This window comes from Carcharhinus amblyrhynchos, chromosome 25 (assembly GCF_965287045.1).
Source record: "Carcharhinus amblyrhynchos chromosome 25, sCarAmb.v2.hapA, whole genome shotgun sequence".
NCBI classification, from domain to species: domain Eukaryota; kingdom Metazoa; phylum Chordata; class Chondrichthyes; order Carcharhiniformes; family Carcharhinidae; genus Carcharhinus; species Carcharhinus amblyrhynchos.
Window position 1 is genome coordinate 4371778 of NC_137348.1, and position 27382 is coordinate 4399159.

The 27382-nt window shown below is 42.9% G+C and overlaps 1 protein-coding gene across 2 annotated transcripts in view; it reads right to left on the bottom strand.

The window, feature by feature from the left end:
- Positions 1–27382, bottom strand: part of abl1 (abl oncogene 1, non-receptor tyrosine kinase) — a 180898-nt gene that overhangs the window by 39382 nt on the left and 114134 nt on the right. For both annotated transcript variants that reach the window (XM_080211795.1, XM_080211796.1), the window contains exons 2-3: positions 16790–16954; positions 14641–14936 (exon numbers count right to left, since the gene is read on the bottom strand). In XM_080211795.1, the coding sequence (XP_080067921.1) occupies positions 14641–14936; positions 16790–16954 (461 nt within the window). The remainder of the gene's footprint in view (positions 1–14640; positions 14937–16789; positions 16955–27382) is intronic.

Sequence of the window (27382 nt, forward strand, 5' to 3'; positions counted from 1 at the left end):
AAAGCAACAAAGCCAAAAACAATTTAACACATGCATCAAGACTGAAAAGGCAACAAGAGAAGCACAAGCCAATATTCAGATTTGGTTAAATGGGTGCAGTTTATTTTCGGTCAGTAGTTTCCCTTGAGATCGTCTGTCCAAATTTTTTTTTGCAAAACAACTCATTTAGCCTATTCAAGACAGTGAATCAATATTCTTTCTTGTTGGTGGGAACCTCCAGGATATTTGCATTTGAATTGCAATTGAGGTCGCACATCCGTGATGGTGGTTCCTGAAGCACAAAAGAATTAAGACTGAAATACCTTCTTGGCCTCCCTATCAAGTGTTATAATTCATGATCTATGCAGTTTATTTTCTAACGGTAACATTGTGATTTTTGCCTAAACTGTATAATCTGATCACAGAATCACAGTGTAAAAGAGGCTCTTTGGCCCACTGAGTCTGCATGGATATGTGAGAAACACTTAACCTATCTACCCAGTCCCATTTACCAGCATGACCCGAGTTCAATTCCTGCCTCAGGTCACTATGTGGAGTTTGCACATTCTCCGTGTCTGCGTGGGTTTCCTTTGGGTGCTCCGGTTTCCTCCCATAGTCCAAAGATGTGCGGGATAGGTTAATTGGACATAGCCCTCTAGTGTGGTTACAGGAATCAGGCCTGGAAGGAATTGTTGTCAGTGCAGACATGATGGGCTGAATGACCTCTTCCTGCACTGTAGGGGTTCTATGATTTGGCCCATAACCTTGAAGATACATAGGATCCAAAAGCTTTACACTCTCAGTTAGTGTGGTTAATGACTGGTTTCTTTACTGGAGAGGAAAACATAAAGATGGATAAAGATGTTTAACGTACCACACATAGGTCATTTATTGCATGCAAAGACTGAAATATGGGATTTCCTGCTTACTACCACAGCAAAATAGAAGCTGAGACTCCCTCCCACTTACTCAACATTCCAAATGGAGTGTTCTGAATCATACAGACTGCCAATGAGGTTCAATCACAGGTCTGTGGTGAGTTTGCTGATTTTAATTGGGAAGAAAAAAAAACTTGTATTGCCATAGCTCTTGTCACGACCTGACGACATTCCAACACGTTTTACCAGCCTTTATCAGGTGTTGTGAGACTACTTTTTATGGATACAAAACTGGCTTGGTCAAAGAAGACAGAAGGGAGCAGTGGAAGGGTGCGTTTCTGAATGGAGAGCTGTGACAAGTGGTGTTCCTCAGGAATCAGTGCTGGGACCTTTGTTGTTTGTTATATAAATGATTTGGAGGAAAATGTAACTGGGTTGATTGCAAAGTTTGCGGACGACACAAAGGTTGGTGGATTTGCCGATAACGATGAGGACCATCAGAGGATACAGCAGGATATAGATCAGTTGGAGACTTGGGCAGAGAGATGACAGATGGAGTTTAATCTGGACAAATGTGAGGTAATACATTTTGGAAGGTCTAATAATAGGAACTATACAGTAAATGGCAGAATTCTTAGGAGTACTGAGAGGCAAAGGGATCTTGGTGTACAAGTACACAGGTCACTGAAAGTGGCAATGCCGGTGGAGAAGATAGTCAAGAAGGCATATGGCATGCTTGCCTTCATCGGCCAGGGTACTGAGTTTATAAATCGGCAACTCATGTTGCTGCTTTATAGAACCTTAGTGAGTGTTCAATTCTGGTTGCCACACTACCAGGAGGATGTGGAGGCTTTGGAGAGGGTACAGAAAAGATTTACCAGGATGTTGCCTGGTCTGGAGGGCATTATCTATGAGGCGAGGTTGCAGAAACTTGGTTTGTTCTCACCGAAGCGACGGAGGTTGAGGGGACACCTGACTGAAGATTATGAGGGGCACAGACAGAGTGGATAGTCAGAAGCTTTTTGCCAGTGTAGAAGAGTCAATTATTAGGGGGCATAGGTTTAAGGTGTGAGGGACAAGGTTTAAACGAGATATAGGAGGCAGATTTTTTACACGGAGTGCTGGGTGCCTGGAATCCGTAGCCGGAGGGTGTAGTGGAAGTGGATACGGTAGTGACTTTTAAGGGGCGTCTTGACAAGTACATGAATGAGATAGGAATAGGGGAATATGGTCCCCAGAAGCGTAGTAGGTTTTAGTTAAGTTGGGCAGCATGGTCGGTACAGGCTTGGAAAGCCGAAGGGCCTGTTCCTGTGCTGTAATTTTCTTGGTCCTTTGTTTGTTCTTTGTTCTTACTGTGCCTACCCCAGTTCAACACTGGCATCTCCACATCATTGATGTTTTACAACTTGCATATACTGAAAAGGGATCAAATCAGTGAACTGCTCTTGGGTTTTCTTCCATTCTCCAAACTAGAAGACCCGATAGCATGTTTGCTTAAAGGAGACTGTTGAAAGCAACAGCAGAATGTTCATCGTGGACTTTCAGCAATAACATTTTTGATTTTAAAATATCTGCAAAACTAAAAGTTAGATTCTTCATCAAGGGAAGGATGATATGAGAAAATCCCTCCCATTCTCAGCAACTCTTTCCCATCACCTCCTTTTCCAATTTAGTTTTTTTCTCTTTTAAATGCTGAATTTAGCTTCAGTGACTGTCAGCTGGATGGACTCTTTCATTTAGGGGGATGACTCAGATCAGGGGCCTGACATGTCACAGTCCCTTTGATATTGTCTTTGGTCTTGAGCTAGACCCCAATATCTGCTCCGAGCTTCAAAAGTATAAAGTGATGCACCTTCCAGATCTATAGAGGCAAAGTGCAGAGCTTTGCACACTCTGTAGTCTGACTTGCTGGGTTTAGCTGTTCAAGGGATTTGGGAGTCGATGGCAAGGGCAGTGTACATTACCTGCACTTAAATGTCCATGAGAAGATGAAGAATCACCTTCTTGAGTTGCAGCAGTCTGTGTGATAATGGTACAGCCACAGTGCTGTTAGGTAGGGAGTTGCAGGATTTTGAACCAACTATAATGAGGAAATAGCAAGTGATCTCCATCCCAAGTGACAATCTCTCGAATTGGTGGTGATGGTGGGAGTGAACAGCAAATTCAGATTAGAAAACAGTCCGCTTTCACAATGTTTCAATAAGTGACTGGCCAATGTGGGATCAGGATACTGCTGAGAGATGTTATTAAAAACTGTGACCCTGAGACTGAACTGCACCAAATACTGGAAGCAAATCTCCAAATTGAATTTCCATTCCAAAATATTTCATGTTGAGAAGTAAAACATTCACAAAAGGACAACTTCAGCAAAGCAACATCTGAATCTGATTTGCCTCAGATTTACTGTATTTGCTGCTTATTTTATGTCCTTTTTGCCTTCTTCCATTCTGCACATCTGCTGTGTTAAATCACCAATAATGGAATGATGCCATAGATTCTTCTAGAAACTCAGCTATTTATTCTAAAGTTCTGGATAGAAATGACTAGATACGTCAGAGTAAATATCAAATTTCTTCAGAACTATGCAATGATAATATTACTTCCTGTATCTGACCATAACAAAATTTACTTGCAAGAAAGAGTTTTCCAAACATGAATCAGATTTTCTTCCTGTCTAGGCACTTTGCCTGTTTAGTAAACTCCTAAACAGTTTATATCCTACATCAGCTGTGATTAAAATAAAGTGAAACTCAGGTTTAGTCGGCAAGTATTTGTTTAGCGTTGTTCGATTGTTGTTGAATTGATCTTCAAGTACAGAAAGAATACTTAGTTTTCTCGTGCCATCGTTGAGGGAAGTGAACATAGTCTGCTCGAGTAATGTCAGTCTGACTTGTACTTTCTCTCAAGCAGGTCATGGCTTCAAATCTCACTCCAGTAAATCAACCAAGAATCCAAACATTTTGGTTTTCTGGGAAACGTTTGCTTGTATCTTGGATAATACAGGGCAAAACTTTAAATCTATGTCCCAGTTACATCTCATGTTACTGATGCAACCACATGTTGGTTTAGGATAAATGCATCAGTGAGGCAATTGCATTGCAACAGAAGTTTTTACACTAACTTCTCTGCAGTTTTACTGTAAGTCGACTTGTGACACTAATAAATAAACAAAACTCAAGGCAAGTCAAACCATGCACAGCAAACTCAGATGTGTGTTTCAGGAGCTGGAAAGTTTGGACACTGCTTGGTTTAGGCTGACTCTAATACAGAACTTGTTTACAAGAGATACCCCAGCCTGCTTTTGTCCAAGTATCCCATGGTAAAAAGGCATGTTAAGTCCCACTGGCATAACCAAAAGAGGAGCTGGGATTTCCTCCAATGACCTGACATTTTTTATTCATTCGTGGGACATGGGCATCATTGGCTGGCCAGCATTTATTGCCCATTCCTAGCTGCCCTTGAGAAGATGGTGATGAGCTGCCTTCTTGAATCACTGCAGTCCATGTTCTGTGGGTTGACCCACAAAGCCATTAGAGAGGGAATTCCAGGATTTTGACCCAGCGACTGCAAAGGAACTGCAATATTTCCAAGTCAGGATGGTGAGTGGCTTGGAGAGGAACTTTCAGGCGGTGGTGCTGCTCTTGTCCTTCTAGATGGACATTTGGAAGGTGCTGTCTAAGGATCTTTGGTGAATTGCTGCAGCACATCTTGCAGATAGTACACACTGCTGCTACTGAGCATCGGTGATGGAGGGAATGGATGTTTGTAGATGTGATGCCAATCAAGTGGGCGGTTTTGTCCCAGATGGTGTCGAGCTTCTTGGGTGTTGTTGGAGCTACACCCATTCAGGAAGGTGGGGAGTATTCCATTACACTCCTGACTTGTGCCTTGTAGATGGTGGATAGGCTTTGGGGAGTCAGGAGGTGAGCTACTCACTGCAGTATTCCTAGCCTCTGACCTGCTCTTGCAGCCACTGGCGAGTCCAGTTGAGTTTCTCGTCAATGGTAACCACAAGGATGTTGACAGTGAGAGATTCAGTGATGGTTACACCATTGAATGTTAAGGGATGGTGGTTAGTCTCTCCCTAATTAGTCATGTTCATTGCCTGGCATTTGTGTGGCGCAAATGTTATTCGCCACTTGTCAGCCCAAGCCTGGATATTGTCCAGATCTTGTTGCATTTGAACATGGACTGCTTCAGTATCTGAGGAGTCGGGAATGGTGAACATTGTGCAATCAGCAACAAACATCCCCACTTCTGACCTTATGATGGAGGGAAGGTCATTGATGAAGTAGCTGAAGATTGTTGGGTGTAGGACATGACTCTGAGGGACTCCTGCAGACTTGTTGTGGAGCTGAGATGATTGACCCTCTATAACCACAGCCATCTTCCTATGTACCAGGTATGACTCCAACCAGTAGGGAGTTTGATCCCTGATATCCATTGATTCCACTTTCTCTAGGGCTCCTTGATGTCATACTTGGTCAAATGTGATCTTGATGTCAAGGGCTGTCACTCTCAACTCACCTCTGGAATTCAGCTCTTTTGTCCATGTTTGAACCAAGGCTGTAATGAGGTCAGGCGCTGAGTTGAGGCAAAACCCAAACTGGCGTCATTGAGCAGGTGCTGCTCGATAGCACTATTGATGACCCCTTCCAACACTTCACTGATGATTGAGAGTAGACTGACTGGGCAGTAACTGGCTGGGTTGGATTTGTCCTGCTTTTTGTGTCCAGGAGATACCTGGACAATTTTCCACTTTGTTGGGGAGATGGCAGTGTTGTAACTGTACTGGAAGCTGGCTAGGGGAGCTGCAAGTTCTGGAGCACAAGTTTTCAGTATTATTGCCAGGACGTTATCAGGGTCCATTGCTTTTGCTGCATCCAGTGCCTCCAACTGTTTCTTGATATCATGTGAAGTGAATCGAATTGGCTGGAGACTGGCATCGGAGATGTTGGGAACCACTGAAGGAGGCTGAGATGGATCATCCACTTAGCACTTCCGACTGAAGATTGCTGCAAATACTTCAGCTTTATCTTTTGCACTGACGTGCTGGACTCCTCCATCTTTGAGGATGAGAATATTTGTGGAGCCTCCTCCTCCAGTGAGTTGTTTAATTGTCCACCACCATTCTCGACTAGATGTGGAAGGACTGCAGAGCGTAGATCTGATCCGTTGGTTGTGGGATCGCTTAGCTCTGTCTATCACTTGCTGTTTTTTCCATAATGACTTGGAAGTAGTCTTGTTTGGTTGCTTCACCAGGTTGACACCTCATTTTTAGGTTTGCCTGGTGCTGCGTCTGCCATGCCCTCCAGTACTCTCCACTGAACCAGGGCTGATCCCCTGGTTTGATGGCAATGGTTGAGTGGGGGATATGTCTGACCACTCGGAGTAGAATTCCACTCTGGATGCCCAATCTAGAGTTGCTAGATCGATTCAAAGTCTGTCCCATTCAGCACAGTGATAGCGCCACACAACACGATGGAGGTTATTCTCAATGTGAAGGCGGGACTTTGTTTCCACAAGGCTATATGGTGATCATGCTTACCAATACTGTCATGGACAGATGCATCTGCAGCTGGCAGGCTGGTAAGGATGAGGTCAAGTACGTTATTTCCTCTTGTTGGTTCCTTCACCACCTGCTGCAGACCCAGTCTAGCAGTTTCATCCTTTAGGATCCGACCAGCTCGATCAGTCGTGCTGCTGCCGAGCCACTCTTGGTACTGGACATTGAAATCCCCCACCCAGAGTACATTTTGCACCCTTGGCACCCTCAGTGCTTCCTCCAAGTGTTGTTTAACATGGAGGAATGCTGATTCATCAGCCGAAGAAGAACAGTACGTGGTAACCAGTAAGAAGTCCTTGCCCATGTTTAACCTGAAGTCATGAGACTTCATGGGGTTCAGAATCAATGCTAAGGACTCCCAGGGCAACTCCTTCCTGACTATATACCAATGTGTCAGCTCCTCTGCTGGGTTTGTCCTGCCGGTGGGACAGGACATATCCGGAAATGGTCATGGTGGTGTCTGTGAGGTATGATTCCGTGAGAATGACTATGTCAGGCTGTTGCTTGACTAGCCTGCGAGACAGCTCTCCTAATTTTGGCACTAGTCCCCAGATGTTGTAAGGAGGACTTTGCAGGGTCGATAGGGCTGTTTGTTTTGCCGTCGTCTTTTCTGGTGCTGAGGTTGATGCCAGATGGTGCATCCGGTTTCACTTCTTTGTTAAGACTTTGTAGCGTTTGATGCAACTAAGTGACTTTCTAGGCCATTTCAGAGGGTAGTTAAGAGTCAACCACATTGCTGTGGCTCAGGAGTCACATGTAGGCCAGACCACATGAAGCAGATTTCCTTCCCTAAAGGACATTAGTGAACCAGATTGGTTTTTCCCGATAATTGACAATGGTTTCATGGTCATCAGCACACTCTTACATCCAGATTTTTTAAAACTGAATTCAAATTTCACCATCTGCCATGGTGGGATTCAAATTCGGATCCTGAGAACGTTATCTGGGCTCCTGGATTAATAGTCAAGCGATAATATCACTAGACCATCGCCTCCCCGTAGACTAACATTCTTCCAACAAACACAGGTTTAATTGGTTGTGCATGTTAGTAAGTTCGCAGACGACACGAAGGTTGGTGGTGTTGTGGATGGTCTGGAGGGATGTCAGAAGTTGCAGCGGGACATAGACAGGATGCAAGACTGGGCGGAGAAGTGGCAGATGGACTTCAACGCAGATAAATGTGTAGTGGTCCATTTTGGCAGGACCAATGGGATGAAGGAATACAATATCAAGGGTAGGAGTCTTAGCTGTGTTGAAGAGCAGAGGGATCTTGGGGTCCGGGTCCATAGGACTCTTAAATCGGCCTCGCAGGTGGAGGATATGGTCAAGAAGGCGTACGGTGTACTGGCCTTCATTAATCGAGGGATTGAGTTTAGGAGTCGGGAGGTAATGCGGCAACTTTATAGGATCCTTGTCAGACCCCATTTGGAGTACTGTGCGCAGTTCTGGTCGCCTCACTATAGGAAGGACGTGGAAGCTATTGAAAGGGTGCAGAGGAGATTTACAAGGATGTTGCCTGGATTGGGAGGCATGCCTTATGAAGATAGCTTGAGGGAGCTGGGACTCTTCTCCCTGGAGAGACGAAGGTTGAGAGGTGACCTGATAGAGGTTTATAAGATGTTGAGAGGAATAGATAGCCTCTGAGAATCCACCCTATTTCCCAGGGCTGAAATGGTCACTACAAGACACAGATTTAAGGTGCAGGGAAGCAAGTACAGAGGAGATGTTAGGGGTAAGTTTTTCACTCAGAGGATGGTGAGTGAATGGAATCGGCTGCCGGTGGTGGTGGAGGCGAATTTGCTGGGGTCTTTTAAAAGACTTCTGGATGAGTATATGGGATCGGGGGTTAGAGATAGGTCTATGGCTTAGTAGGTATAGAAGTGATCGGCGCAACTAGTGGGCCGAAGGGCCTGTTTGTGCTGTAGTGTTCTATGTTCTATTTCATCATTGTGTGTGATCTTCCCATCCCTGCTGTACACTGGCCTACATGATAGTTACTACATTTTAAAATAACTCACTGCATGCAAACCGCTCAGAGCCACTTCTGACTGGTAAGTAAAAGCCTTTCCCCTGTTGCTCTGCCTTTATGGGATGCTGCTGTTAAAATTTGATATTTTCTAATTTTTTTTCTTATGGCGCTGTGCTAGTCCAATCACAGGCTCTGATTACCTGAACAACATTATAAATCCATGCCAATGTAAGAAGCACTGCTCTCGGTCAGAGTTAAGCTGTGAATTCAAGGAGGTCAGACAGTTACAGGAAATAAAATTGCAGAGCCACAGTGGTCTACAGGCTGCAGATACTTCATCTTCCATCATAATCTTTGCAGAACATAAGAACTAGGAGCAGGACTAGATCATACTGCCTGCCGAATCTGCTGCGCCATACGATATGATTGTGGATTTCAACTCCACCTTCCTACACATTGGCCATATCCCTGAGACACCAAATATCTGTCTACCCAGCCTTAAACATAGTCAATGATACTGTGTACACAACTCCTGAGGTTCGAGAATCACAAAGAATAACAACCCTTTGAGTGAAGAAATTTCTCATCCCAGTTCGAAATGATTATCCCCTAATGCTGAGATGTTTCCCCAGTGCTTTAGATTCCTCAGCCGGTAAAAAGAGCCTCTCAGTGTCTACTCTGCCCCTTCAGAATCTTGTATCTTTCAATGAGATTACTTCTCATTCTCTTAAACTCTGCGTCAACACAGCCAGTTTATCCAGTCTTTCAGGCTTGGATAAACCCGGTCATCCAGAGGACCAATCTACTGAACATTCACTGCACAGCCTCCTTTGCAAGTGTATTCTTCCTTAATTATGGAGACCAAAATTGCACACAGTATTCCAGGTATGGTCACAGCAAAGCCCTGTACACTGTAACAAGACTTTATTCCTGTAGTCCAATCCTCTTGCAACAAAGGCCAACATGCAATTTACCTTCCTGATTGCTTGTGCACCCACTATCTCTTTTAGAATCAATGATGTAGGCCTTCAAGTCCTGGGGATTTGTCAGATTTCAGTCTGAGTTTCTCCAGTATCTTTCCCGACTGATATTGATTACCTTACTCTTATTAGCCCTTAAGTTATACTCCTTTTCTGAAACGTACTTGGCGTTTCCTAGTATGAATATTAACACTGATATTTAACATCTCTGCCATTTCCTCATTCTTGTTTGTGATTGGCTATCATCATAGAAACTCTACAGTGCAGAAAGAGGCCATTTGGCCCATTGAATCTGCACCGACCACAATTCCACCCAGGCTCTACTCCCATATTCCTACATATTTACTTGCTAATCCCTCTAACCTATGCATCTCAGGACACTAAGAGGCAATTTTAGTATGGCCAATCAACCTAACCCGCATAACTTTGACTGCGGGAGGAAACCAGAACACCTGGAGGAAACCCACGCAGACATGAGGAGGAGAAGTGCAAACTCCACACAGACAGTGACCCAAGCCGGGAATCAAACACAGGTTCCTGGAGCTGTGAAGCAGCAGTGCTAATCATTGTGCTACCGTGCCGCCATGATATGTCGTTCTCAAACTTGTGGAATTCAATTTTATTATGATTACTGATTCATAGTGGATCTTTTTACTATCAATTATTAATTAAGCCTGCCTCATTGTACAATACTAGTGCTCATCAGAATGGAATTGCAGAAAAATCAGAGTTAACTGGGAACATGCAAAAGATTCTGCACTTACTTTCAGCACTATAAAGCCACACTGTTCAAAAAAATCTACAATTTTACCCAGAGCAAAAGGGTAAAGCAACCTTAGGCTACAAGTCATTGTCAACATTTGTGTGGATGGATAAGCCCCTCCCTGCAGGGACCTAGGCAGAATGATTCTGAAATTCACGATGTTCAAACGCCCCCAGAAATACCAATGACTTTTAAAAGAAAACTGGAATACTCCTTCTTTGAGAAGAATATGTTTTAGATTGTCTGACAAAGCCCAGAGAGAATGGCCGCACTATCAGAGCTAGAAAATTCCTCAATTCAACCAGTGAAAACAAATGATTTGGGTTTGTACCTCAAAGCTCACTGGGATATCACAGCAATGAGTGGCAAAGTTATTGATAGATTAACACAGCCAGCACTTAGACTGGCTGCTTTAGCGCATTTCTCCATATATTGCTTTAATTTGCTTTATTTGTATTAGTAACACAGGAATATTAAGAACAGGAGGATGCCATTCAGCTCACCAAACCTGGTCCACCTCAAATAAGTTCACAGTTGATCTATGCTTCAAGTCCATTTACACACCTTTGCTCCGTATCCCATAATACACTCGCCTATCAAAAAGTTCTTCATGCAGTGTTGACTACTCCATAACTGCTCCCGAACACCAACAGGTGGATTAAGAGAGTTCCAAGTTCATAGGATCATGCAATCCTTCCAGTGCAGAGGAAGCCATTGGCTCCATTTAGCCTGCAACAAAATCAATCCTACAAAGACCCTATCCTGGTAACCTCAAATACTTACCCTAATCCCTCTGACACAAAGGGGCAATTTACTATGGCCAATCAACCTAATATGCACATCTTTCGAGAATGGGAGGAAATCAGAGGAACCCCATGCAGACACGGGGAGAACGTGTGGTGTTTGCACAGTCACCCAAGGCCGGAATTGAACCCGAGTACCTGGCATTGTGAGGCAGCAGTGCCACAGTGCCACTTAATGGAAGCAATAATGTCAATCTGAATAAGGCTTGTGGCCTAAGGTTTTTCTGTTTGCTCTGGGTAAAAGTTTATAATTTTTTGAACATTGTTTGACACATAACTTTACGAAGTAATTTTATCAAAAGGATGACTATGGTGGCATAGTGGTTAGCGCTGCTGCCTCAGTGCCAGGGACCTGGGCTCGATTCCTGGCTTGGGTCACTGTCTACGTAGAGTTCACACATTCTCCCAGTTTCTGCATGGGTTTCCCCCAGGTGCTCTGGTTTCCTCCCACTGTCTGAAATTCACGCTGGTTAGGTGCACTGGCCACGCTAAATTCTCCCTTAGTGTACCTAAACAAGCACCAGAGTGTGGCGACTAGGGGATTTTCACAGTAATGTAAACCTACTAATAAAAAAAACAAAAATGCAGAATCTTGTATATGCTTGAATTCAATTGGATGACCTCTATAAAAGATTACGGCGGAGGAAATTGCGTTGAAATTTCTTTCCGTAAAACAGATTTTTTGAAGTAGAATTAGTCGGGTCTGGCAAACCAATGGGCACCAAATTGGGGTATTGTCAAAACAATGGAAAAGTGCAATATTATACAAAAAGAAATTAATAAACTTGCAGAAATGGGCATGGATTTGGCAAATGAATTTCAATAAAGATTGATGTGAGCTGGGGCATTTTGGGAGTAATAATGATATTGGGAATAATAATGTCATGTACTTGGATAATAAGTTCAAATTGAGTAAAGGAGCATATGTCCAACAGGAATTCAGAGGGAGCTTTTTTACATAGAGAATGATTACACACAAAGCATTGTGGAGAATAATAGTATAGACGTACTAAGGGGAAGGCAGATAAACACATCAGAGAGAAAGGGATGGGTTACACTGATAGGTGAGACAAAAAGGGGACAGAGATGGCACATGTGGAACATTAACACTGGCAAGGACCAGATGGGCTGAATGGCCTGTTTCCATGCTGCAGTTTAACTGTCTCTTTGATGAACCGTCCCTGGAAAAAAAATACTGTCTACGTCACTGAAACGAAAGGCAGGCAGAGCCGGCCAGGAAATCACAGGAATGCAACACAGGATATTTTATTCATAATGTGAAAATAAAAATAAACAAAGTGGCAAACAAGTGAAAAAGGTGGATCTTTTTTTAAAAAATATTGTGCTCCAGATTCACCTTATGCACTGCCAAAAAAAGCCCAACAGAATTCTCTCAGGATGAATAACAACCTCTCAAAGGATTTCCTTCCTTGCGGTTGATGATGGTTCCCTTCTCTTATAAATTAAAGCATGCTAGATGTACTCAGCAGGTCAGCCAGCATATGTGGAGAGGGCAGACAGGCTAACATGTACAGTGAACATGGACAGAAATGGGCCGAAATATTGTGAAATGATGGCACAGCCGGGCAGCACAATGGCACAGTGGTTAGCACTGCTGCTTTACAATGCCAGGGACACGGGTTTGATTCCCGACTTGGGTCACTGTCTGTATGGAATTTGCGTGTTCTCCCCATGTCTGTGTGCATTTCCTCCCGGTGCTCTGCTTTCCTTCCACATTCTGAAAGACATGCTAGTTAGGTGTATTGACCTGAACAGGCACCGACTGTGTCAAATAGGGGAATTTCACAGTAACTTCATTGCAGTGTTAATGTAAGCCTTACTCGTGACTAATAAATCAATAAACTTTTACTTTTCTCGCCTTTCAATACCAACCAACTGCTTTGCTGGACCAGATTTCCAATATTTGCATGTTCCTATTTACATTTTATAAAGTTTGATCAACCTTCTCCCCTATTCTTTAATAATATGGCTCTCCAAGACTTGAAGCTTTCCAGCTAGCTTCTCACCTTATGTTTAAAAAAGCAAATCATGATTCAAAATAATGATTTTGTTTTCTAAAAAGGCACAAAATGCAGACACTGAATTAAATTCTTAATTGATGTTGCTCAAGGGATGCAGGTGGTTCCTTCATTCAGAGAACAAATACACCACCAATGCATCAGCAATTTTCCTCTTTCATTTCCCAATGTATTCCACTCACCATTATGTCCAACTGCTAGAGGATCATATTTTGAGATCAGGTAGGACCTTTCTATCTAGGAATACACAGCTTCCAATCAAACTCTGCATCTGCATTTCTATTTAGGTAATGCTCTGAAACATACCTACAGAGACTGCTCTATGTTTCTATTTTGCAAATGCTGCAGTCAGAGGTGCTCATATTCTTTTATCCACCAACCCCAACAAAAACATTAATTGGTCGTTCATCTCAGTGCAGTTTGTGGAATTTAAAACTGTACAAAACAGCTTTTTTTGGCAAAACATCTACAATGGTATTGCAGAATAATTCATCCTGAGTAAAAGCAGTCAAGTTGTTTTTGAGGGATGCGATAAACCACCGGATAGATACTGCTCTGTCTCTAATACCAGATGCTTGACAAAAGCACTCAAGCATATGATGTGCATAGTAATCTACGTATTTACACAATTTGGGTCATTGAACAGGGCAGAATGCAAAATTAAAATGCCTAATTTTGGTATTTTTAAAACATATCCTCTTGAAGTTTATTCGTGTGGGAATTGAGAACTAGTCACATTCTAAATGAAGGTCATATACTGCGTAAGGATGGAAGGATCTGAACAATAAATATAGGCAGAGTACAGCGGACAAATCTTTAATGGTGAGGACAATCATACAGCTTCTTATACCCTGCTTTGAGTTCAGAGGTCAGTCCTTGTCTTCATATCACAAGAAAGAACAAAAAAACGTGCTGGAAACAGTGCAAAAGAGGTTTACAAGGACAATACCAGAGGTGAGAGGCTATTACCATCAGGAGAAAATGAACAGACTGGGCCCAATTTCTTTATAAAAATCAAGAATGAGGAGCAAGAAATCTTTACGGGTATGAAAATGTTTGATAGCATAGATGTAGAGAAGACATTTCCATTTGGGCTAGTGGCCAAGAACCCGAGGTCATAAATATAAGATACTAAATCCAACAGGGAATTCAACAGATTTTTAAAATTTATTAATGGTGTATTATTTGCAAAGCCAGCGTTTATCGTCCATCCTTTGTTGCCTTCAAGAGAGTGGTGGTGAACCATTTTCATGAACCCCTGAAATCCATGTGGTGTCAGCACTTTCACAGTGCAGTTAGTTAGGAAGGTTTACCTAGCGAGTGGTGAGAATGTGGAACCTTATCAGCAAGACAGGAGGAAGTTTGCTTGCAGGATGAACATAAGCATGAACCAACTGGGCTAAATTACCCCTGTTTCTATGTTGTAATTCTATTTATATACATTAAATGACCAAATTACACAAAGCACCAGAAAGCCTTGATCAATGAACATAACGTGTACTCCACAGGCATTTCGGTTGTTAATCCTGATGCAATTATTATATTTCACAAGGGATTGTCACAGTCAGTTCATTGCAGTGTTAATGTAAGCCTACTTGAGACACAAAGAAATAAACTTAAACTCTTAACACGTCAATATCAATAGCCTGGAATGGGGACATACCTTTCCATCAGACGCAGTGTTTATCCTGTAGTGGTATACCCTTCCTTCATAACGAAGTGATATGGATCTTTGTCCGGGGCTACTTTCACTCTCTCGTACCAGAAAACTCCCATTGATGCCACTACTGAGGAGGTACTCGGCAGCATTGCGTGAGACTGGTCCATGGTACCAGGAGTGTTTCTCTAGACTGTTAACAGGTGTAATGTAGTTGCTGGGAACCCAACCCTGACCGTTTTTAGTCTGCGCTTCACACCATTCTCCATTGTGGTTGTATCCCAAAACACGAAGCTTTTCACCTGACAGAAAGAGAATCAGTTACTGAAGGTCTCAATATACAAGTTGTTGCATCATACACTCAGCAAACTGAAGCCATTTCCTTGAACATTTGTTGAGCTCAGATTGCACAGAACATCGTTTCTTAACCTCACTGTTATTGTTCTCTGTAATTCTGGATCGAGTTTTGAAGATCCTTTCAACTTTCCAATGGACAAGAAGGAACACTGCTTGTTAACCTAGGCTATTCTCCCAAGTCACTAAATCCCTGCCAACGAACATCCTGCTAGTGCAAGCTGACATGAGAAACGGAAGCAAAATATATAATTTATGAATACGTTAGATAGGATGTGGTTTACCACCACTTTTGATACCAATGTGGCAGAGTTTTCATTTGGTCTCAATCTCCTTCCCAAAATATTCTACTGTCTTCCTCAGTCATTAGAGTAACAAGATAATGCCAGCAAGTAACCTCTCTCTGGCTGACCTACCAGGATGCATTCCCAAGTTATGGGGGAAATAGGTTTGCTTCCCATTTAGTTGTCGATAGATTTCCCTGACTTGGGCAAGACAGACAAAATGCAAACACTAACTACATATGGTGGTCCAGTCCAGGGTTGGATTTACACTGCATCCATTGAGAACACAAATTAGATGCAAAATGGTCTCCAAAAAGCAATGTAAGTGGCTTCCATACTTTAGTGTTTCAGTGTGCCTGGTAACATGTGATTTTATACTGATATACACCCAAACACCTGAGCATGAAAACAAGAGTGATAGTGTCACTCCAACCCAACTTTGATTCAGGAATACAGTTTTCTATTTCAAGCTACTAACCAGACATCAGGCAAATTATTATTCACAGTAAATCAAACTAAACTAGCAATTCTAGTTCTGCCTCCCCCTAATTGCCAACCATCATCAGAAGAGGCCAAGAATTCAACATTTGGGAAGGCTATAAAATGAACAAAGAACAATACAGCACAGGAAACAGGCCCTTCGGCCCTCCAAGCCTGCGCCGCTCATTGGTCCAACTAGACCATTCGTTTGTATCCCTCCTTTCCCAGTCTGTTCATGTGGCTATCCAGATCAGTCTTAAACGATCCCAGCGTGTCCGCCTCCACCACCCTGCTTGGCAGTGCATTCCAGGCCCCCACGACCCTCTGTGTAAAATATGTCCCTCTGATATCTGAGTTAAACCTCGCCCCCTTCACCTTGAATCTGTGACCCTTCGTGATCGTTACCTCCAACCTGGGAAAAAGCTTTCCACTGTTCACCCTAAATGGTTACATTTAGATGAAAAATTGTAAATTCTGAATTAGTGAATGTTTTCACACAGTGATATGAACTACAATATCGCCACCATCAAATGGTGGATGTAGAAATCAGCTGGAAGACAACGATTTCCAATTTTGAAATGTTGACAAACTCTCAAATATCAAGTGACTCATAAACAATTGCACAGAATTGCACATATTTTAGGAACCACTCTTTAAAAAAATTCTTGCAAGAGGTCATAAAGTGGCATGGGTCCAAAGTTAATTTTAGCTGCTAAATGAAAACTCTGCCACATTGGTGCCAAAATGATGGCAAACCAAATCCCATTTGATATCTTCATAAATTATCGATTTTGCGCTCGTTCACCATAACGTCAGGTTGCACAAGTAGAATGCCCATCGGCAGGGATTTAGTCACTTGCGAGAATAGCCTAGGTTAACAGGTACTGTTCCTTCTCCTCTTGGCATCCTTTGCTTTCCCACCTCCCATCCAACTCCAGCCCACTTTATCGCTGAAGTATATCCTGGCTCTGTATCAAGTTCAACTATCATGAATGAATTTGGCAATGTCTTTTGGAAGTATGCCATTTGCTACTCACCTTTGGTTATGCTGAGTGTATTGTCCCCGCTGGCAACAAAGTCATACAGTGCAACAAAGAGGTTGGGGTCATTTTCACTAGGACAAGCAAGCAAGTTCTCTTTGGAGTTCCATCGGGCAGCTTCGTTCAGGCCCTGTGACTCGAAATCTGGACGGTGCAGAGCTTCTAGGAAAAAAAACGCAACTAAAATTGTAACACTTGTACACACGATTCATTGAAGCACCTAGTTAAACCCTGTTACGCCAGTTAGATGGTGGTCATTCACTTTAATTACCAAGCTTTGTAATATTACACTTACTTCATCCCACAAAATATTTCCGACAGCTGGTAAAATCACTGGGGTTTTCAAGTTCTCACTGATAATTACATTTATATGCATTCTGGAAGATACTTGAGGAGGAGTTGACGAGAAATAAATCCCCAGAATTCTAAGAACTTATATGACATCTGAGTGCTGCCTTCTTGAGATTCTCCTCATTCCATGCCTGACACCACACAGACAACACAGTCTAGAAAACCAGGATGCCCAAAGTGTGGTCCTGACATCCTAAAACGCTGAGAAGTTGCTTAATTTGAGCTTCAAGTTCTGCTGTGCTGTTTCATCCCATTTGCTTTTGTTTGCCTGAAGATTTGGAAAGGGCTGTTCTTGCGCTACTGGCTCCTTCAAGGATTCGAAATCAGAAAAGCAGTGGAATTTAGATCTATGCTGTCTATGAGGACATAATCTCAAGAGTAAAGGGGTCAATCATTTAAGACAGATGAGGAGGAATTTCTTTGAGGACAGTGAAATCTGTGGAATTCTTTACTGCAAAGCAAATTTTAATCAGTAACGTAATTCAAGGGTAATGAGGATAAGGAGGGAAAGCGGAGTTCAAGATTTTCATTTCAGATTAGTCAAGAGTGCAATTAATAGTGGAGCAGACTTGATGGGCTGAATGGCCTATTTCTGCTTCCATGTCTTATGGTCAGAGAAGGGCACAAATCAATTATCTTTTCCCTGGCCCATACAGGTCCAGACTAAAGACAGTAATCTGATTCGCCTGGTAGTTTGCCGAGAGTCAGGTTAACAAAGTGGACAAGTAAAATATTGAATTTGTTAGTTACATTGCCCGCATTTGCTGACCTACACTGGGATCTGTTCTGGCAGTGCCTTGATTTTAAAAATCTCATCATTGCTTTTAAATCTCAGTGATCTCACCCTTCCCCAAATTGTAACTTCTTCTCGTCCTACAATCCTCCTAAAGATATCTCTGCTTCTCCAATTGTGCCTCATTCGCAGCTCTGATTTAAGAACATAAGAAATAGGAGCAGGAGTAGGCCATCTAGCCCTTCGAGCCTGCCCCGCCATTCAATAAGATCATGGCTGATCTGTCTTGGCTCAGTTCCACATTCCTGCCCTCTCCCCATAACCCTTAATCCCCTCGCTTATCAAAAACCCATCAACCCGCGTCTTAAAAATATTTAGCGAGGTAGCCTCCACCACTTCAACGGGCAGAGAATTCCAGAGATTCACCACCCTTTGAGTGAAGAAATTCTTCCTCAATTCCGTTCTAACCCCCCCCCCCCTTTACCTTGAGGCTGTGCCCCCTAGTCCTACTGTCCTTTCTGAGCGGGAAGAGTCTCTCCACCTCTATCCTATCCATCCCATTCATCATCTTATACGTCTCAATGAGATCTCCCCTCATTCTTCTAAACTCTAACGAGTACAAGTCTAGTTTATTCAGCCTCTCCTCATAGCTCAACCCCCTCAACTCCGGCATCAGCCTAGTAAACCTCCTCTGCACTCCCTCCAAGGCCAAAATATCCTTGCGTAAGTACGGCGCCCAAAACTGCACACAGTACTCCAGCTGCGGCCTCACCAATGCCCTATACAGCCGCAGCAAGACCTCCCTACTTTTATATTCAATCCCCCTCGCTATGAAGGCCAGCATCCCATTTAAGTCACTTCACCACTAGTAACTGTGCCCAGATATCTGCTGCTGTTGACCTTTTAGATGATAGTAGTCATGGGTTGGAAAGCACTGCCTAAGGAACCTTGGTGAATTCTTGCAGTGAATCTTGTAGCTGGTACACGCGGCTACCACTGTTCGTTGATGTGGAAGGGGTAGCAATCAAGCGGGGCCGCTTTGCCCTGGACGGTGTCAAGTTTCTTGAATGTTGTCGGAGCTGCACTCACCCAGATAAGTGGAGAGTATTCCACTGCACCCCTGACTTGTGCCTTGTAGATAGTGGACACAATTTTGGGAATCAGGATTTAAGTTACTTGCCGCAGGATTCCCAGCCTTTGCCCTGCCCTGATAATGTTGGTGTTGGAACAACTACTCACGGACACAACACCACATTACAGACTAATAAATATAACAATCAATTACACAGAACTCACTGGTGTGAGGCTGGTACAGATTCTGACCGGGTGCAATTTCAATGTCGGGGCAGACACAATACAAGAAAGAAATTGTCAAATATGCCACGATCCTAAGAAGACTGACTATTGGCAACAGGGGTCATTAAACATTTTCTGAGCTCTAACCCCTGTCTTTATGACATATGTCAAGGGAACCAGAAGAGCAAAAAGCTTGGAATCCATTATGATAAGATTTGAGACATAATATTAAATACAGAAGATAGAATGAACAAATAAAAGTTGTTCATATTAGCTGATGGTACAAGGAGACACAGATTTACAGCTTTGGACAAGAGTAGGAATAATGGTAGGAAGGATTATTACTAACGTGGAGAAAACCTGCAGCAGGCGACGGTGCAGAGGGACCTCGGGGTCCTTGTGCATGAGTCGCAAAAACCCAGCTTGCAGGTGCAGCAGGTGGTCAGGAAGGCGAATGGGATGCTGGCCTTCATCGCGAGGGGGATTGAATATAAAAGTAGGGAGGTCTTGCTGCAGCTGTATAGGACATTGGTGAGGCTGCAGCTGGAGTACTGTGTGCAGTTTTGGGTGCCGTACTTACGCAAGGATATTTTGGCCTTGGAGGGAGTGCAGAGGAGGTTTACTAGGCTGATGCCGGAGTTGAGGGGGTTGAGCTATGAGGAGAGGCTGAATAAATTAGGCTTGTACTCGTTAGAGTTTAGAAGAATGAGGGGAGATCTCATTGAGACGTATAAGATGATGAATGGGATGGATAGGATAGAGATGGAGAGACTCTTCCCGCTCAGAAAGGACAGTAGGACTAGGGGGCACAGCCTCAAGATAAAGGGGGGGCGGTTTAGAACGGAGTTGAGGAGGAACTTCTTCACTCAAAGGGTGGTGAATCTCTGGAATTCTCTGCCCGTTGAAGTGGTGGAGGCTACCTCGCTAAATATTTTTAAGACGCCGGTTGATGGGTTTTTGATAAGAGAGGGGATTAAGGGTTATGGGGAGAGGGCGGGAATGTGGAACTGAGCCAAGACAGATCAGCCATGATCTTATTGAATGGCGGGGCAGGCCCGAAGGGCTAGTTGACCTACTCCTGCTCCTATTTCTTATGTTCTTATGTTATGTTCTTAGATGGGGGATTGTGAGGAAGGACATTTTTATGCAGCAGAGACAGTAAATGATTTCAAAAGGATGGGCACTCGAAAGAAATAAACTTGCAGAGCAATGAGAATAGAGTGGAGGAATGGGACTGATCAAATCATTCTACTGGAAGCCAGTATGGACTCAATGGGCCGACTGGCTTCCTTTGGTGCCATAATGACTCTAAGAATTAATCTATGGTGAAACAAAATTGAAACCAGCTGATAAAACAGGGTAAAATACATACAACATCCATGGTACACTCAAAAAGAGAACTGAGAAATTTATTTGTTCTGAACATTTCAACTTTGTTGGAATGTACACTTTTGTTTTACTATTTAATCCCATCCTCTCTAAAAACAGCAATCCCAGTGGGCAAGTATCAATTCCAATAAGCATAAATACAGCAACTGGCACATAAGAAAGATCACAGTTTAGAAAATACAGCAGAGACTGTGAAGTGAAATGATATGGGACGTCCTGTGGTCAGGAAAGGAGCTATGTAAATGCAAGCTTTTGTTTCTTTCAACTTGTATGCTTATTGAACCATCACTTCAAACAAACAAAATTGAAGAAAATCTGCCTGTAATGGGTTTTTCTTCCAGGGCTATGTAAACACTTCATATGCCTGCAAACTTTAGAAATAGTCCTACTACAACACCATTACCGCAAAAATCAGAAATGTAGTTCATATTGTTTTTTTAAGTCATCAGACACATTGCACCAGGGACCCAGGTTAGCCTCCGGCCTTGAGTCACTGGAGTTTGCACATTCTCCCCGTGTCTGTGTGAGTTTCCACCAGGTGCTCTGGTTTCCTCCCACAGTTCAAAAATGTATTGGGTTAGGTTGATTGATCATGATAAATTGACTCTAGTGTCAGGGGGATTAAATGTGTGGGGTTAGGGAAATACGGCCTGGGTGGGATTGGTGCAGCCTTGAAGGGCCAAATGGCCTCTTTCTGTACTCTAGTACAAAGCTGCATTGCTCTGACACTCCCAGTGACAATCTGAAGTATTTTCTTGTGAACTTGCTACAAGAATGAAAATCTACACAAGTAATAGCAGATTTAATTTGTCTTACAAAGTTCAATTTATGCAAATTCATTTGCCATTCTTGAGAACAATATGGACATAAATTTAAAAAGCTGCAATTTAATCCAAAGCAACCCATAACCCCCATCCAAAGATTTTTATGTTCCATTTAAAAACATTTAAGTTTAACATCTTGCAGTTAGCAAAGGAAATATTCATCCTGTGCTCAAACCCATGACCCATGGTTAATGGAACAGCATTTTAATTCATACCATGACTTAGTAACATCTTTATTCAACGTATCTACTGACAAACAAATGTTCTATAAATCAATGCAATTATCCTTTATGTACATCTCTATACCTAAGAACAAAAAAAATTTCTGTATCTTGCCTGTCACACCAAAACAATGCTAAAATAAAGCACCAATTCCTACTGAATTGACCCCGTTTAGCATACCTGCCTCACTATCACAACCTCAAATGAATCCCTGCATTTAAGCAATTAGACCTCCTTGCCGTAAAGAGACAGACCACTTTAAATTCAGCAAAATACAAAGTGCAATACATTGTGCAATGTGCCAGCTTGCATCCCCTAGGTTGTTACAAGATAACTGTTGGCGTACAAGTGTTGTGACACATGTCCCCCAACTACCAGCCCTGCAGAAAAGCAGCAAGATAGCTGATCCCTTGGATTGAGACTGGAAATTTGCATTAAGCCTCGAACATTCATCCTCCTCCATCTGCAAAGATTGCACCATTTGCTTCTCGACATCACGAACCAACACATCTCTCAGACTAGCCAGGTAGAGGAAGGACCCAAGGAAATGAAAGTTATGGCAAGACTTTTTTCTAGGCAATAGTCAGCAAACATGTCATATCTAGCATTATTCTGCAGTCAGTTTTCAAATGACCCCAGCACTGCACAGAATTAACATATTGATTAAAATTAGACATGACTATTCCAACATCACATTCATTCTCACAAGACTAAGGAAATTTAGCATCTCAGTTACAACTCTCACCATCTTTTACAGATGCACCATAGAAAGCATATTCTTTTTGGTTGTATCACAGTTTGGTATGGGCTCCTGCCCTGCCCAAGACCACAAGGAACTATAAAAGGTCGTGAATGTAGCCTAATCCATCACGCAAACCAACCTCCCATCATTGACTCTGTCTACACTTCCCAATGACTCGGAAAAGCAGCCAGCATAATTAAGGACCCGTGTGCCCCAGGCATTCCCTCCTCCATCTTCTTCTGTCAGGAAAGAGAGACAAAAGACTAAGGTCAGGTACCAATCGACTCAAGAACAGTTTCTTCACTGCTGCCATCGTACTTTTGAACGGACCTACCTTTTATTAAGTTGACCTTTCTCTACGCTCTAGTTATGACTGTAACACTGCATTATGCACTCTCTCCTTTCCTTCTCTATGAACAGTATGCTTTGTCTGCATAGCATGCAAGAAACAATACTTTTCACTGTATACTAATACACGTGAAAATAATAATAAATCAAATCATCTCCTGGCCAGCCTCCCATCTTCCACCTTACATAAACTTAAGCTCATTAAAAGTTCTGCTGCTCGAATCCTAATTTCCACCAAGGACGTTTATCCATCACAAAAACAGAAAATGCTGGAAAAACTCAGCAGATCTGACGGCATCTGTGGAGAGAGAATCGAGCCAATGTTTCGAAACTGGCTGACCCTTCATTCAGCTCTGATGAAGGGTCATCCAGACTTCAAACGTTGGCTCTATTCTCTCTCCACAAATGCTATCTGAACTGTTGAGTTTGTCCAGCATTTTCTGTTTTTGCTTCAGGTTCCAGCAGCCGCAATATTTTTGCTGTTATGTTTATCCATCACCCTTGCTCACAAACTCAAATTATCTCCGAGTTTAATAATGTTTCAATTTTAACATTCTTATCCTCATTTCTAAATCTGTCCACAGTGGTTGCCCCCCCCCATCCTCACACACACACACACACACACACACACACACACACACACACACACACACACACACCTCTGTAACCTGCTCCAGCCTAACAGCCCTTCCCCAATTCTGGCCTCCTGCACATCGCAATTTTAACTGCTCCACGAATACAGGTTGCGGCTTCAGATGTCATGGACTTAAGCCCTCAAACTCACTCTTACAACCTCTCTACCACTTTTAAGACCACTTTAAAATATAAACTCTTTGAGCGAGCTTGGAATCATCTCTTCTCATTCATCTTTGGTGGTCGAGTGGCAAGTTTTGCTGGATGACGCTCCTTTGAAAGATCTTGGGACATTTTACCATGCTAAAAGCGCCATATGAATGCATATCGTTGTTGCTGTTTCAAAGATTAATCTCTGTTACTGATCCCACCATTTTAAGAGAAAGCTAGGAGTACCTATACTGGTTAAACATGTAATATAAAGGCCTTTCAAAAGTGGGCATAGATTGCCTTTCAGCTGTGACTCATTGGAAAAAATGAACACGTTTCACAAAGTAATTTACTGCACTACGTACGGTAACATTTGTTGTCACTAAGCAACAGTGGTAAGAAATTACATTCGGGCGGACTGGGCCAATTTTTTTTGTAGATTTAATACTTTGATGTAACTGTACTGTATAAATATTACAATGAGCTACGCTACAGGTCTGACATCAGTTCCAAGAAGTACATTCATTTAAAGTTTTGGCATTGGACCCGTCAAGGTACCTTCAGCATTGTAAACTCGTCCAGATCAATGAAATGTAGAATTTAAAGTGATTTGTTTTGAAGTCCCATCATGCTTGTTGCAAGGTACAAAGTTCCTCAGAACTCAAAATTGTTTTGAAGCGTTTACTACAGATTCAAAGCTTTGTTACCAAGCCTGGTTTTTCTGTTGCCTTGAATCCTGCTTCCAAAGCCCAATTTTTGTTCACTCACCAGAAGAGCCAAAAATATAAGGTTTGCTCAAGACGAAGCCCAAAGATTCAAATCATCTCATTAGATCATTAGTCGGAAGATGCCATTCGGCCCCTCAAGCCTACTCTGACATTCAATGAAATCATGGCTGATCAGATTGTGGCCAGATTTTCTTTCCTGCCTGTGTCCAAGAACCTCAAACTCTCTTCCACATCTAGAGGTCTCCCCTACTCATAAAACTGGACAGAACATTAACTCTTGAGGAAAAAGCACAACTCTGCAGTTGTTGGGAATCTGAGCTAAAAGCAGAAAATGCTGGAAATACTCAACGTGAATGGTAGCATCTATGGAGAGAGAAACAGTTAATGTTTCAGGTCTGAGACTTTTCAGAAGAACTGGGAAAATTAAAAATGTCATAGGTTTTGCGCAAGTGAAGGGGGTGCAGTGGGAAGATGATCAAAAGGGAAGATTTGATAGGATGGAGGGAAGGAGAGATTAAACATCGAAAAGGTTTCATAGCACAAGGTCAACTGAAGTGTTTGATGAATTTCCAGAGATCTCAGAAGTACCATGATTGAGAAGGTCTCACAGTATGGGTCAAGAGCAGCTGTGTAAAATGTTTTCACTGGGATTTTTTTTGGATTGATGCAAAATACTGAAGTCGAGTTGCATCAGATATTCCCAGATGTCTGTTACCTAATGTGTTATCACTGAAAAAGGGGTGAAAGCCCACTCAGATAACCACAAAACAAAGGTCCTTACAATGTATGAATGATTAACTGTAAATTTAATGCAATACAGGCTATCATTCAGCCCAACTGGTATTTATGCTTTAACAAGTATCCTCCTTACCCATTTACATAGTTAAAGTTAATTTATTAGTCACAAGTAGGCTTACATTAATACTGCAACAAAGTTTTTGTGAAAATCCCCTAGCCGCCACACTCCGGTGCCTGTTCACGCACACTGAGGGAGAATTTAGCATGGCCAATCCACATAACCAGCATGTCTTTCAGACTGTGGGAGGAAACTCACACAGACATGGGGAGAACATGCAAACTCCACACAGATAGTGTCCCAAGCTGGGAACTGAACCTGGGTCTCTGCCGCTGTGAGGCAGCAGTGCTAACCACTGTGCCACTATTCTTCCCTAGCTTCCCCTAAATGAATCTAAATGAATCGCAAAAACCCAGCTTGCAGGTGCAGCAGGTGGTCAGGAAGGCGAATGGGATGCTGGCCTTCACAGCGAGGGGGATTGAATATAAAAGTAGGGAGGTCTTGCTGCAGCTGTATAGGGCATTGGTGAGGCCGCAGCTGGAGTACTGTGTGCAGTTTTGGGCGCCGCAGCTGCGCAAGGATATTTTGGCCCTGGAGGGAGTGCAGAGGAGGTTTACTAGGCTGATACCGGAGTTGAGGGGATTGAGCTATGAGGAGAGGCTGAATAAACTAGGCTTGTACTCGTTAGAGTTTAGAAGAATGAGGGGAGATCTCATTGAGACGTATAAGATGATGAATGGGATGGATAGGATAGAGGTGGAGAGACTCTTCCCGCTCAAAAAAGACAGTAGGACTAGGGGGCACAGCCTCAAGATAAAGGGGAGGCGGTTTAGAACGGAGTTGAGGAGGAACTTCTTCACTCAAAGGGTGGTGAATCTCTGGAATTCTCTGCCCGTTGAAGTGGTGGAGGCTGCCTCGCTAAATATTTTTAAGAAGCGGGTTGATGGGTTTTTGATAAGAGAAGGGATTAAGGGTTATGGGGAGAGGGCGGGAAAGTGGAACTGAGCCACGACAGATCAGCCATGATCTTATTGAATGGCGGGGCAGGCTCGAAGGGCTAGATGGCCTACTCCTGCTCCTATTTCTTATGTTCTTATGTAATCTGTTCTTTGTCTCAACCATTCCTTTAGGCATACTCCACTTTTAACAAAAGGTCATCAATCTGAAGTATTAATGAACTCTCCTTCTCTCTCCATAGCTCTGCCTGGCCTGAGTATTTCTAACATCTACTGTTTATGTTTCAAACTTCCAGTATCTGCAGTATTTTGCCTTTGTTATAGTTATGGCCTCTAGTTTTGGTCTCTTCCACAGATGAAATCATCTTACCACGCCTATCCTATTGAAACCCTTCATAACTTAAAACGCTCTATCCGATCACCCCTCTGATATTTAAGCTACACTAGTCAGCTAGTGCAAAATATTTCACCGGGGGCATCCATCAGCCTTATTCTAAAGGCTCTGCAGCATTTCTGAACTGTCTTTGGGACCACAATGGTATACTAACCTCTCTCTAGGACTTCCTCATTCATTTTCCAGTGGAGCCAGTTTACAACTCAGGATCGTGCAGCCAGTATCTAGAAAAAGTAGTCTGCTGCTGGAGCTGGAGGGTGGCAAACTGATTCTTTTATATTTCCAAGTGTAGCCAAGGAAAGGTACCTTTGCTGTCAGTTGCTCTTTAACAATATAAATATATTCAGACGGCATGGTGGCACAGTGGTTAGCACTGCTGTCTCACAGCGCTGGGGACCCGGGTTCGATTCCTGGCTCGGGTCACTATCTGTGTGGAGCCTGCACATTCTCCCTGTGCCTGTGGGGGCTTCCTCCCACAGTCCGAAAGATGGTGGTTAGATGCATTGACCATGCTAAATTCTCCCTTGGTGGGTCCAAACAAGCGCTGGAGTGTGGCAACTGGGGGATTTTCACAATAACTTCATTGCATTGCTAACGTAAGCCTACTTGTGACTAATAAATAAACTTAATTTATATAAGGCAGTAATGAAGTGCAGAAGTGACCTGAAACAGTCTTGCTCCAATATTCCTTACTCTTCATCATCCTGCCCTTCACTCTTACTTCAGGTGTCAGTCATGGTTCAGTTGGAGCAGCAGTGCCCCTCGAATCAGAAGATTGTGGGTTTGGGTCCCACTCCCAAGTCTAACACTGTCAGCATCATGCTGAGTACCGCAAAAAGTGTTGCCTTTTGGATGAGATATTAAACTGAGCTTCCCATCTGCTCTCTCAGGTGGATGCAAAAAAAAACCAAGGAACTACTGAAAGAACAAGGGAGTTCTGTCTGACATCCTGGACAAAATTTATCCCCACATCACCAACATGAGATTATCATATTGCTGCTAATGAGTTTGTGCTGTGTGCAAATTCT